The following is a 14,830-nucleotide window of genomic DNA, read 5'->3' on the forward strand; positions in this document are numbered from 1 at the left end:
CCCACAACTTCCTAACCCATACGTCTTTGGAATGTGGGAGGAAACCAGAGCACACGGAGGAAACCCACACAGACACGGGGAGAACATACAAGCTCCTTACAGACAGTGGCCGGAATTGAACCTGGGTTGCTGGCGCTGTAATAGGGTTACGCTAACCACTACACTACCGTGCCTGCCATAGGTATCCTCAACCAACATCACTGCATGGATTGTGTAGCCACTATGATATAGCTTTTTGTGGGAGCTGGCTGTTGCCAGGCTTCTCATATTATGTTACAAATGGATTAAATGGAGAGCATTTTGGGATACTCTGAAGCCCTGATATGTACAAGGGGAGGTCGATCTTTCCTTGTGTGTTGACATCTTCAATGTAAATGTGAACAATTTGCAACTTGGAAAATCCTTGTCCTTGCTGATTACATGGTTGTTTTCCTTCCAATAAAGAGAACCTTTAATTAGGCAGTGTGGAGGCATGGGAGGATTGGGGCTTTGATGATTCACAGCCTCAAGGTGATGGTGACACCATTGGAGACACATTCAGAGAAGGCTGTTTCTTTCATGTGGAAGAGAACTTGACAGGGATGATTGGTTTTTGCCCTCACAGTGGTATTGGTGGAGCTGGGGTGTAATCCAAGAGATGTGCAGGGCAGGTGGGAGAAGAACAATGATACAGACATGAACAACAATGAATATGGATGGGTTTGATCAAGGAATTCTGTACAGTGGGAATGGATGGGTAGAGATTCTATATTTCGGAGTGAATGGGTAAGGGTTTGGTTCAATACAGATGGGTACAGTGGGAGTGAATGGGTAGGGATTTGGTACAGTGTAAATCAGTACAATGGGAGTGAATGGTAGTGGTACAGTGTAAATCAGTACAGTGGGAGTCAATGGGTAGGTTTGGTGCAGTGTGGATCGATACAGTGGGAGTCAATGGGTAGGGATTTGGTACAGTGTAAATCAATACAATGGGAGTCAATGGGTAGGTTTGGTGCAGTGTGGATCGATACAGTGGGAGTCAATGGGTAGGGATTTGGTACAGTGTAAATCAATACAATGGGAGTCAATGGGTAGGTTTGGTGCAGTGTGGATCGATACAGTGGGAGTCAATGGGTAGGTTTGGTGCAGTGTGGATCGATACAGTGGGAGTCAATGGGTAGGGATTTGGTACAGTGTAAATCAATACAATGGGTGTCAATGGGTAGGTTTGGTGCAGTGTGGATCGATACAGTGGGAGTCAATGGGTAGGTTTGGTGCAGTGTGGATCTAATGGCAAAACTCACAACATTTCTGTGTCCAGTCTGCACATAGAACATAGAAGATCCTAATGAATTATATAGTTACAGGGTGAGGGAAATTAATCTTATATCATTCTTGTATCCATCTCTAATTAAAGGTGAGTGCATTGCCTCTATTCAGCATCAAGGCCACGAGCCATTCACAAGGGGTTCATTGCTATTTCTGTATATCGCTCCCAACCAATGCAGATGCGTCAATTGATACCCTTCCACATAAAAGGTTAAAAAACACAGCAGCTTGGCATATACTTATTTTAAGGGGAGAGATTCACTCTCAGCTGACAGCAGTCCTTTCCAATGTGTGTCTCAGTATCACTTCCTGTACAAATAGAGCTCCCCATCGTATCACGACCAGATGTGTTATTCCCCGTTATATTAATCCCCAATGTGATGTTTCGTTGCTGCATTAATCTGAAATCTATTGCTCCCTACAGTATTATTCGGAAAGGAATATTGGCCCTGCTCTATTACACTCTGATGGATTGCCCCATACTGTATCATTCCCAGCAGTATTTTTGCCTCTGCTGTGATACTCAGTTTTAGACAATGTATACGGCCCCCTGCTGTGTTATTCCTGATGGAATGCACCTGGCTGTACTATTCCCAGGGGTATATGGTTCCCTGCTAAGTTACTCACCAATGAAATGCCCTGGGTGTATTATTCCCAGGGGTATGTAACCCCTGCTCTGTTACTCTCTGACTGTATTACACCATTGCTCTATAAACCCCAGTATATATTCTCCAGTCTGTGGTGGATTGTTCCCTGCTGTAGAATTCCAAGGGCCATGTCACTCTCTGTGAGGGATATTGCTTCCCATTTTTTTTCCAAAGAATATAGATCCCCCTGGCATGTTATTCTGTGTCAGTTTGCTATCCACGTGGCCCACCAAGTCTATGCTATCTCCCAGCACATTCCCATCAATCCCATTGCCCTACTTATCTTCTAATAAGCCATTCTTACTCCAGTAACCACCCCCCCCCCAATTCTCCTGCTCCTGTTATATGAATACCAGAGGTATTCTGGTCTTATGTTATTCTCACTTATAATATCCTCTGCTATTATTCCCACCAATATTGTCCTGCACAGTTGTACTCTGTGATGGATTACCTGTCGTTGTGTTATTTCAAGACCTACATTGACCACTATTATGTTCCTCACTGATGTATTTCCCCAAGCTGTGTTACTCCATGATGGACTGTACCAGCTGAGTTATTTCTAGAGGAACATTGCCCCCCCCCCCCGATATGTTACTCTCTGATGGATTGTCTCCTGCTGCATTATTTCCAGAGGGTCATTGCTATACAATAATTGCTTGCTATGGTATTATTCTCAGAGGTATATTGCCAGCTGCCATTGTTATTTAGAGTCATAGAGCAATACAGCATGGAAAACAGGCCATTCCACCCAACTAATTCATGCTGACCAAGTTGTCCCTCTGGTCCCTTTTAAATCTTCCCCCCCCTCACTTTAAACCAAGTTTTGGACTCCCCTACCCTGGGGAAAAGACTGTGGCTATTCATCTTATCTATGTCCCTCATGATTTTACAGACCTCTATAAAATCACCCCACCGCCTCCTACGCTCCAGGGAAAAAAATCCCAGCCTATCCAGCCTCTCCTTATAACCCAAGCCCCCCCAGTCCCGGTAACACCCTCGTAAATCTTTTCTGTACCTTTTCCATTTTAATGACATCCTTCCTGTAGCAGGGCAACCAGAACTGGACAAAGTACTCCAAATGCAGCCTTACCTACATCTTGCACAGCTGTAAATTTACTGAAAGATTGCCCTTAAGTGTGTTACACGCTGATGAATTTCCCATGGTGTAATATTTGCAGGGACAATATTGCCTCTTATTCTGTTAGTCTCTGATGAAAGATCTCCTCAGTACTGGTTCCATCAGGATACTGCCCCATAGTGATTACTTGCAGGGAGATATTGCCACCTCATGTGTTACTCTCTGACAGTTGCTCCCTGCTGCATTAATGCTGGAGAGATATTGCCTCCCTTTGTCACGATGATGGATTGCCCCTGCCATGTTATTCTGAGCAGTGTCTTGCCCCTGCCAATGGGGTGCCACAACTACCTTTGTCCCAGCAGTATATTTACGACTGCTGAGTTACTCCCTTTTATACAGAGATACTGTATGTTGCCCCTGCAGTATTATTCCAATGATATATTGGTATGATACTCTCTGAAGGATTCTGCCCCACTATATTATTCCTGGGGGAAATTGACCCCTTGTTCTGTTGCTTTGTGATGGACTGCCCCCTGCTGTCTCACTCTCTGATAGGCTGCAAGAGGCATGTATCCCAACTGTTATACCTGCTGATGGATTAGGCCCTGCTGTCTCACTCTCTGATGGATATCCCCTTTCTGTGTTACACCCAGATATGTTGCTCCTGTATTATTAGTTTTACTGATATATTACTCCCTTCAGTACTGTCTCCTGCTACATTTGATGTGCACACAGTACTGTGCCACACATCTTTACAAACTCCTTTTATTTTTGTGAAGGTCCCAATAACTGTTCAGAGAAGGAAGCAGCAAACATTATTTAATTTACACAGCTTGTACTGAACTTAGACATGTGGATAAGATGGAGCAGTGTTGTGCAAATTAGATATTTAAGAGACTGTTTGTTTTCTTGCTGAAAGGTGATGGACACATGAAACAGACTCCCAAAGAAAATCAGTGACAATTCATACCTTTACAAGCTGCTGGATCAAGACATCCTGAGAAAAGAGATTGAAAGATTAGTGATGTTTACACCACTGTCAAGACAGTACTTGCGTCTCAGTCACTTCAGTACAGGGTGCTTATGACAAAGTAATTATGCACTGTTGTTGATTGGCACAGTGGTGCAGCTAGTAGAGCTGCTGTCTCTCAGTCCAGTGACCTGGGTTCAATTCTGATCTCTGGTACTGGACGTGTGGAATTTGCACATTCTTCTTGTGACTGTGTGGGTTTCCTCCAGATGATCCAGTTTCCTCCACATCCCAAAGATGTGCAGTTTGATAAATTAATTGGTCACTGTAAATCACCCCTAGTGTGTAGGTGAGTGGTGGAATCAGAGGGAGTTGATAGGAATGTGGGGAGAATAAAATGGGGTTAAAATAGTATAAGGGGGTGCTTGATGGTCAGCATTGACTCAGTGGGCCGACGGGCCTGTTTCCATGCTGTATGACTTTATGACTCTACTGTTGATGGATTAGTTCATGCAACTAAACACATAGCAGCCTGTATCATGTGCAAACAAGTGGGCTTCAAGGATTGCAATGTGTGCAGGACCTCTATCCAATATTAAAGTAAGGCTTCCATGGCCATTCCAGCCATCTGCCAGAACTGTCTAATATGACTAACAAATTTAACAAATCAGGTGTGAGCTTAATCCAACATCATTCCACACATTCTACATCTGGGAATGTGCAACACTGTGGAATTTAGTACCTTGAGCCTTTAAAACTTTGTTCCCGACTGGCATTAATTATTCCCACTTCTGCACAGCTTTTCCCAAATAACATCGCAGTTTGGAGAATTATCCATTATTTCTGGGAACAGTGAGAAAGAGCTGGATGTGAAGTCCTGCGGTCAGCAGGCCAAGCTGATACTGGGTGTAAATACACCTAGATTGTGGGAAGAAGGGAATGTTGGGGGAGCTCAGGAGTTGGTCTGTCTTGGGATAACCAGATGTCAAAATCAAAGGTATACACTGATTCCAACAAAGTAAGTGGTAAAGAGGGAGGAAAGTGCATTGGATGGCACAGCTGAAGTTGAATTTTGGTTAGGGATGTTGTGATACACTAGTTTCAGGAAAGATGTGAGGAGAGAGTTGAGGGACTAGAGCTGCATAAGGTAGATGTGCTCTTATTTGGATAGGCATTCATACAGAACTTTTCATATCCTTGGGACAACGCCAAGAGTTCTAAATCCCATTAATTATTTTTAAGAATAGTCACTGTTGAGATGTATTAAGTGAATTAGCTCACAATAGGCTCCAGAAGCAACAACATGATAATCTTGAGATTGCTCATTTCTCTGACATTGGTTGGGAGATAAAATTGTAACCATGGCAACAGGGCTAAAAACCTCTTACTTCCCAATCTGGCCCTTTTATATCTACCTGAGAGGGAGGCAGGGTTTAATATCTGATCCAGGTGCCAGTACCTTTGACAGTCCAGCATTTGCTTCATGTTACACTGAAGTGACAGACTAGACTTTGTGTTCAGGTCTTTGGAATGGGACATGAGCCAATGACCTTCCAAATGAGGCTCAATGAGTTTATCTTTCACTAGAAAATCTTTCACTAGAAAAGTGTTAGAAAACGTGTACCATGAATATGCCCAGAGAGGTAAATGTTATTGGGCTGAAAAGACACTGATAGAAATATGTTTTGTGAGCTGTTAATCACATTGGGCAATGAATCCTCAGTCTAAGGACAATCCCTGTGATTAGGGCCAGCAGAGGAAGAATAAGGAAGGTTTGCTGTAATCCAATAGCTTCAGAAGGAAGTCAGTATCACATTTTACAGTTCAGCAGTCAAATTAAATTTGAACTAGAAGATGCATTTAATCCTCAAACCAGCATTTGTCCTTCGGGATTTAAAATCAAAGTGATCACCTCATCAAAGTGCAATTGTTGGTCACAGATAGAACACTGAAAATGTATTGACTTCACATCCAACACATGAAAAGAAAAGATTTTCCGGTCATCTGCTTCCAAACCCATGCATAAACCCGCTCTCCATCATGTTTTCTAGTCCCCACCTCCTGAGACTAAATCTCCTCCCATATAGATAGATAGATAGATAGATAGATAGATATATAATTCCCGCTCCCTCTCTTTCCATTCCCTGAAAGTGGCATCACAGGTAGACAGGGTGGTGAAGGCGGCTTTTGGCACGCTGGCCTTCATCAGTCAGGGCATTGAGTGTAGAAGTTGGGATGTTATGTTGCAGTTGTACAAGTCGTTGGTGAGGCCATATTTGGAATATCGTGTTCAGTTTTGGTCACCCTGCTATAGGAAAGATGCTATTAAGGTGGAAAGAGTGCAGTGGAGATTTAATAGGACATTTCCAGAACTCAGGGGACTGAGTTATGGAGAGAGGTTGAGCAGGTTGGAACTTTTTTCATTGGAGCGTAGTAGAATGAGGGGGGGGGGGGGGGGGGGGGGGAATGATCTTATAGAGGTGTATAAAATTATGACGGGCATAGATAGGGTGAGTGTGCACAGTCTTTTTCCTTGGGGTGGGGAATCAAGAACTAGAGGGCTTAGGTTTAAGGTTAGAGGGAAGAGATTTAATAGGAACCTCAGGGGCAACTTTTTCACCGAGAGACTAGTTAGGATATGGAATGAGCTGCCAGACGAAGTGGTTGAGGCAGGTACATTAACGACATTTAAAAGGTACTTGGATAGGTACATGGATAGGAAATGTTTAAAGGGACATGGGCCAAACACGGGCAAATGCAACTAGTTTAGATGGGAATCTTGGTCGGCGTGGACCAGTTGGGCTGAATGGCCTGTTTCCGTGCTGTATGACCCTATGACTCCATTTACCTAATGAACCCTCTTCCACATAGAAGTATTTTTCTTTGTTCTTATTCAGATGTTTATTTTTAACCACCTTTATCTTTCTTTGCTTTACATAGCCCGGAGATAATTTGATAGATTGCAGTTGAGAATTTCTAAACCGTGTCTTCTTTTGCCTTTAGAAGCTTGATGCCGAAGACGTTGGACGGTCAGCTCACCATGGAGAAAACACCCAGTTATTTTGTCACCAAAGAGGCACCAAAGCGAATCTTCTCCATGGCAAAGGGCACCAAGCTGGTGGTGGTGGTCAGGAATCCAGTGACCAGAGCCATTTCAGATTACACCCAAACACTGTCCAAGAAACCTGAGATTCCAACCTTTGAGGTTCTGGCCTTCAAGAACAGGACTCTAGGCCTGATTGATGCCTCTTGGAGTGCCATCCGTATTGGGATCTATGCCTTGCACCTGGAGAACTGGCTCCAGTTCTTTCCCCTCTCCCAGATCCATTTCGTCAGTGGCGAGAGGCTCATCATTGACCCGGCCGGAGAAATGGGAAAAGTTCAGGACTTCTTGGGCCTCAAGAGGATCGTCACAGACAAACATTTTTACTTCAATAAAACCAAGGGATTTCCGTGCCTGAAGAAACCCGAGAGCAGCAGCCTGCCAAGATGCCTGGGCAAATCTAAAGGAAGGACTCATGTCCAGATCGACTCAGATGTTATTGAGCAACTAAAAGAATTTTACAGACCATATAATATAAAGTTTTATCAAATGGTAGGACAGGACTTTCGATGGGACTAACTGTTACTTGAAGTACAGCTTGAGGAAATAAAGAAAATAACATTTATAAGTCTTGCACCATACTCGCCCAAGTAGTTTGTTGTAATGCACACTAATCAAACTGTGCCAGAGCTTATCTGAGGTTAGACTGTGATCTTAACAATCTTCCACTTTCAATGGGATTTAAGAAAGCTCCTTCTGCAAGCAGGGCTAAGTATTGGCCAACAACTGAGGCAACAATGGGGGAAAGCAGGGCAACCACAGGACTAAATGCTTGGTCCACCGCTAGAACAACTGTAAATAAAAAATACTAGAGCAACAGTAGGGGAAGCCACTGGGAAATCAGGACCAACCACTGACCCATCTACTGGGTTATCCAGTGGAGCAACTGAAAGGGGAACCCATTGGGCAAACAGGACCAAACCAGCATTGGGCAACTATAGGGGAAAAACACTGAAGTTGCCAACCGCTGGGGCAAACAGACCAACAAAGCAGGCAACCAGGACCAAACACAGTCACACAGCTACAGAATGGTTGCAGCATGGAAGGAGACCACTTGACCCATCGAATATGTGCTTGCTCTATGTGAGAGCAATGCAACTGATCCCTCCCCCACCTGACACCATAATCCTGCAAATTCTTTCCTTTCAGATACTTATCCCCTTCAAGCACTACATTTGAGTCCACCCCTACTACTACCCCTGGCAGTGTATTACAGACGCTAACCATTCACTGTGTAAAATGTTTTTCCTCTTGCCGACACCTTCTTACTGTTGTAATTCTTTGGCCCTCCATCATGTATTCCTCTCTGTTCTTACACCCCTTTTAAAGTTGTACCCTCTAGTCTACATTGCCTATTCTCATACTTCCTACAAAATGTAACCTTTCACATTTCTTAGCATTAATTTTTATCCACCACCTACCCACTCATTCTACCAGCCTGTCCACATTTCCTTGACACCCATTACCAACCTTGTCACAGTTCATTATGCCTCCTAGTTTCCTGCATATTTGGAAATTGTGTCACATACACCAAGGTTTAAATTATTAATATCTATTAAGCCATAGTTCTACTACTCACCCTGGGGAACTCCACTAGATACTTTTTCCAGTCCAAAAAAATGACCCTTCACCAATATTCTTTATTCCCTGTTGGCTAGTTAATTTTCTATCCATACTGCTACAGCCCTCTGTAGTCCATGATTTTACATCTTGATGACAAGCTTATTATACGGCACTTTATCAAGTGCCATATACATCCACAAATTGACTGCATTTCCAGCATCAACCTTCTCTGTTACTTCATCAAAAATCTCTTATAGTTGGTTAGGTGCAATTTTCCTGGAGTAAACAGGGCCAGTCTCAGGGACAATTACAGAGGTGCTGCTAAGTCAACCTCTGAGGCATACAAGGTCAGCCACTGGGCTAATCACTAGGGCAACAACAGTGGAAAGCACTAAGGCATCCACGAGGGCAAACAGGGCCCTCCACTGATGAACAGGGAACAGCCACTAGGGCAGTCAGCTAACAATTGTAATTACTGGAACAACCATTGGTTTAACCAAAGGAGAAACGACTGGAAAACCACTCAGACAGCACATGACACAGTGGCATCTAACCAACTTTTTTGAAATGAGTTATATTATATTATACCAATATGGTTGATGTTAACATACTGAGGCCCAAGCCAGTCAGAATTCACCTACATTCAAAGATATATAGACACTTTCCCGTCGCAGCACAGCATAAACATTCCCATGGAAAGTCAAAGCAGTGGCTGAGTGTGAAGGACTCTCCTTCTCTTCCATCATTGATTTTTCACCTACATGGTTTATTTTACTGCAAATGTTAACCTCTCTTTACTGCTCCCTGTGGGTGTTTCAGTTGTCACAGGTTTAATTATCTTGGGTTTATCAGCAATTGCCCCAGATTATAGTTAGAAACTATTGCTACATGACACCACTGTATTTTTTTATATACATTCTTGGCATGTAGGCCTACAGTTATAGCTGCGGCGCCTTCTAATGGTATCCTGTTACAGAGGGAAGGTATGAGTCAATTGCATAGGGTTTCGACCAGAGAAGCATAAAGGCCAAAGCAGGTAAGGACAACAGATCTCCTGCTCTAAAAGACATAAGTGAACCAGCTGGGTTTCTCAGTTGTTCAGCTGACAATTCACCAGTTTCGGGGATACTTTTGTTGAGACTATTTTATTATTTTAAACTGGAATAAATACCAAAGTTAACTCTTTCTCTTAGGACAGTGACTGCCTGACCAGCTGAGTATCATCACCATTATTTGTTTTAACACAAAGAGCTTTAGTGAGATTTGAACTCTGGGATCATTTTGAATTTGGCTAGAATATAAAACAGGCAACATCAAAACAGGCTGAGATAAAGAGTCATAGAGTTATACAGCATGGAAACAGGTCCTTCAGCCTAACTCGTCCACACTGATCAAGATGTTTATGGGAGCTAGTTCCATTTGCCTGCATTTGGCCTATATCCCTCTAAACCTTTTCTATGCATTTACCTGTCCAAATGTCTATCAGACATTGTAATTGTACCAACCTCTACAGCTTCCTCTGGCAGTTTGTTCCATATACCCACCACCGTGTGTGTGAAAAAGTTGCCCCTCAAGTCCCTTTTAATACTTTCCCCTCTCACCTTAGACCTATGTCCTCTAGTCTTAGACTCCCCAACCCTAGGAAAACAACTGTGACATCCACTTTATCTACACTGCTCATGATTTTATATATCTCTGCAAGGTCACCTCTCTGCCTCCTAAACTCCTGGGATAAAAATTAGTGGGAAAACAGAAGACTGGGAAGCTTTTAGAAACATGCAGAGAGAAACTAAGAAGGTCATTAGGAAAGAAAAGATGAATTATGAAAGGAAGTTGGCAGATAACATTCGAAAGGATACCAAGAGTTTTTTTTAAATACATAAGGTGTAAAAGAGAGACACGGGTTGATATAGGACCAATTGATAACGGTGCAGGAGCTATTATAATGGACGATAGAGAGATGGCAGAGGAATTGAATGAATATTTTGCATCGGTCTTCACCGTGGAGGACATCAGCAATGTGCTGGTTAGTCAGGAGTCTCACAAAATGGAATTGAGTTCAGTCAAGATTACTAGGGAGAAGGTGCTAGGAAAACTAAATGGACTAAAGACTGATAAGTCTCCCGGACCGGATGAGGTACATCCCCGGGTTCTGAAGGAGGTGGCTTTAGAGATAGCGGAAGCATTGGCGATAATTTTCCAGAAATCGATAGATTCCGGCATGGTTCCTGAGGACTGGAGGGTCGCAAATGTAGTTCCGTTGTATAAGAAAGGTGGGAGGCAGCATAAAGGAAATTACAGACCTATTAGTCTGACGTCAGTGGTGGGAAAGTTATTGGAATCTATCCTCAAAGACGGGGTTACGGAATACCTAGAGGCGCAGGGCAGGATAGGTCCTAGCCAACATGGTTTTGTGAAGGGAAGATCCTGCCTGACCAACCTATTGGAGTTTTTTGAAGAAATCACAGGTAAGGTGGATAAGGGAGAGGCGGTAGATGTTGTGTATTTAGACTTTCAAAAGGCCTTTGATAAGGTGCCTCACAAGAGACTGATTAATAAGATGAGAGGTCATGCAATTACGGGTAGGATAACAGAATGGGTGGAGCATTGGCTGGTTGACAGGAAGCAAAGAGTGGAAATAAAAGGATCTCGTTCTGGTTGGTTACCGGTTACTAGTGGTGTGCCGCAGGGGTCAGTGTTGGGACCACTCCTTTTTACCTTGTACATTAACGATTTGGATGATGGAATAAATGGTTTCGTGGCTAAGTTTGCGGATGACACCAAGATAGGGGGAGGAGTAGGGAGCATTGAAGAGATAGGAAGGTTGCAGAGGGACCTAGACAGTTTAGGAGAATGGGCAAGGAAATGGCAGATGAGATTCAATGTAGGGAAAAGTGCAGCTGTACACTTTGGAAGCAGAAATAAGCGGGCAGATTATTATCTAGGAGGAGAGAAAATCCAAAGCACGGAAGTACAAAGGGACTTGGGGGTACTCGTGCAGGATACCTTAAAGGTTAACCACCAGGTCGGATCAGTGGTAAAGAAAGCGAATGGTATGTTGGCATTCATTTCGAGAGGTATAGTGTATAAAAGTAAGGAAGTGTTGATGAGGCTCTACGGGGCACTAGTGAGGCCTCATTTGGAATATTGTGCGCAGTTTTGGGCCCCACATCTTAGGAAGGATGTACTGACGTTGGAGAGGGTTCAGAGGAGATTTACGAGGATGATTCCAGGAATGAAAGGGCTTACGTATGAGGAGCATTTGTCGGCTCTTGGACTGTACTCACTGGAGTACAGAAGAATGAGAGGGGACCTCATAGCGACATTTAAAATATTGATAGGAAAGGACAGAGTAAATGTGGCTAAGCTGTTTCCCTTGGTGGGTGAATCCAGGACCAGAGGGCAGAATCTTAGAATTAGAGGGTACAGTTTCAAAACAGAGATGAGGAAAAATTTCTTTAGCCAGAGGGTGGTGAATTTGTGGAACTTCTTGCCACGTACAGCAGTGGAGGCCAGATCAGTGGGGGCGTTCAAGGAGGAGATAAATAGATATCTAAATAGTCAGGATATCAAGGGATATGGGGATAAGGCCGGTAATTGGGATTGGAATAGTTTTTTTTTCCTTCTTCCATTCCCCATTTCTCATTTCTATTTCCCTTTCCTTGGAGCAGACTCCATGGGCCGAATGGCCTGCTTCTGCTCCCTTGTCTTGTGATCTTGTGAAAAGTCCCAGCTTATCCAACCTCTCCTTCAAGTACTCCAGTCCCGGTAACATCCTCATGAATCTTTTCTGCACCCTTTCCAGCTTAATGACATCCTTCCTATAACAGGGCAACCAGAACTACACACAATACTGCAAGTGTGGTCTCACCAACGACTTGTACAGTTGCAATATGACATCCCAACTCTTGATCTCACTGCCCTGACCGATGAAGGCAAGCATGCCAAACACGTTCTTCACCACCCTGTCTACCTGTGTTTCCACTTTCAGGGAATAGGCAGCCTAGTCAATGAACTTAAAATATCACCCAAAGTCTGAATCACCTCACGACCTCCCCCCCCCCCCCCCACCCTACCCCACCAATTCTCTGAATTAGTAGTTCAGTGACAAAACCACTCAATCTGTCCCATGCAAATGTGTTCTTTCTGATAGGTATGAAAGTCACTATTTCCAACAGTTTAAATTTATATGTTCCTAGAAATTGGATTTTAACTATGTAGATGTGCTAAAATGTTACTACATGCAACGTTTCTTCAGTTCTCCTCTAAAAAAAATTGTTAAATTGCATGAAAAGTCCTTTAAAAGTGTACGACCCGTATGTCCCACTTCAAGAGGGCCATTAAGTTTCAGGCTATGGCATTCCTAGTGGGAGAAGCTCACTACTGCCACATTATTGCTGCACGGGCCACGAGAAAGGCCAATCAAGTCCTCTTCACGTGAGAGCTGTAGACCAGTTGAATCAAAGACTGCCATCGAGGTGAGGGAAATGGCAGGGAGGGTGGTCACAGCACTCTTCTGTGTGTGTGACCTACCCTCAAGTGATTGTTTGACCTGATGGAGTCCTGTGCCATGAGGGCCCCTCACCACTGCAAGGAGTGGGATGATCCATGAGATGGGATGCCCTGAAATGCAGAACAAATTGCTGTAATCATTGGATCACAATGAGTTTATAGATAACTTAAACATTGCAAAATGAGGTTTGCAGATGCTGAGTGCAGCAGATCGATGTCAGAATTGGGACCTTTTGATTCTTGTGTCATGACAATTTTCAACATGCTTTGTTCCTGGTGACTCCTTGTCATTCTCTCTATGTGGGACACCCAGTCGCTGTCAGTAAGGGGAGATGCTAAAGTTGCAATGTTGTCACACACACATCTCATGCATCAGCTGTACCAACGTGGACTGCACATGGTTCACAATCCAAATTTGAGAGGGTCACATTTTCACACAGAAATGATCAGTGGTGGAACCTCCTCCAGGTAAGATTGAATTTACGACTTAATCCATACAATTTGTGGGAAATGGTGCCCTTAAATGCTTCATGGGATCATTGTCAAAGAAAACTTGATAATTAAGGAAATAATGAGGCAGACAACCAAAGTGATGGGTTATAAGGAGCAACTTAAGAAAGTGGTAGAGAGAGAATTTAAGAAATCCAGACCTTGGTGGTGGAAGGAATGACTGTTAGTGGTGGAACAATTAAAACTAAGGGAGATCACAAGATCACAAGACAAGGGAGCAGAAGCAGGCCATTCGGCCCATCAAGTCTGCTCTAAGGAAAGGGAAAAAAGAAATGAGAAATGGGGAATGGGGGAAAGAAAAAAAACCTATTCTAATCCCAATTTCCGGCCTTATCCCCATATCCCTTGATATCCTGACTATTTAGATATCTATTTATCTCCTCCTTGAACGCCCCCACTGATCTGGCCTCCACTGCTGTACGTGGCAAGGAGTTCCACAAATTCACCACCCTCTGGCTAAAGAAATTTTTCCTCATCTGTTTTGAAACTGTACCCTCTAATTCTAAGATTGTGCCCTCTGGTCCTGGACTCACCCACCAAGGAAAACAGCCTAGCCACATTTACTCTGTCCTTTCCTATCAATATTTTAAATGTCGCTATGAGGTCCCCTCTCATTCTTCTGTACTCCAGTGAGTACAGTCCAAGAGCCGACAAACGCTCCTCATACGTAAGCCCTTTCATTCCTGGAATCATCCTCGTAAATCTCCTCTGAACCCTCTCCAACATCAGCACATCCTTCCTAAGATTTGGGGCCCAAAACTGCGCACAATATTCCAAATGAGGCCTCACTAGTGCCCCGTAGAGCCTCATCAACACTTCCTTACTTTTATACACTATACCTCTCGAAATGAATGCCAACATACCATTCGGTTTCTTTACCACCGATCTGACCTGGTGGTTAACCTTTAAGGTATCCTGCACGAGTACCCCCAAGTCCCTTTGTACTTCCGTACGTTGAATTTTCTCTCCTCCTAGATAATAATTTTGCTCGCTTATTTCTGCTTACAAAGTGTACAACTGCACATTTCTCAACATTGAATCTCATCTGCCATTTCCTTGCCCATTCTCCTAAACTGTCTAGGTCGCTCTGCAACCTTCCTATCTCTTCAATGCTCCCTACTCCTCCACCTATCTTGGTG

General features: G+C 43.6%; 1 protein-coding gene across 1 annotated transcript in view; it reads left to right on the plus strand.

Annotated features, from left to right (window-relative positions):
• LOC127573312 (heparan sulfate glucosamine 3-O-sulfotransferase 2-like) overlaps positions 1-7,625 on the plus strand; it is a 76,661-nt gene extending 69,036 nt beyond the window's left edge. The window contains exon 2 of the mRNA XM_052021377.1: positions 7,007-7,625. Coding sequence (XP_051877337.1) covers positions 7,007-7,625 — 619 coding nt within the window. The remainder of the gene's footprint in view (positions 1-7,006) is intronic.
• Positions 7,626-14,830: the final 7,205 nt, after the last annotated feature.

Source organism: Pristis pectinata, chromosome 8 (genome assembly GCF_009764475.1).
Source record: "Pristis pectinata isolate sPriPec2 chromosome 8, sPriPec2.1.pri, whole genome shotgun sequence".
Classification (NCBI taxonomy): domain Eukaryota; kingdom Metazoa; phylum Chordata; class Chondrichthyes; order Rhinopristiformes; family Pristidae; genus Pristis; species Pristis pectinata.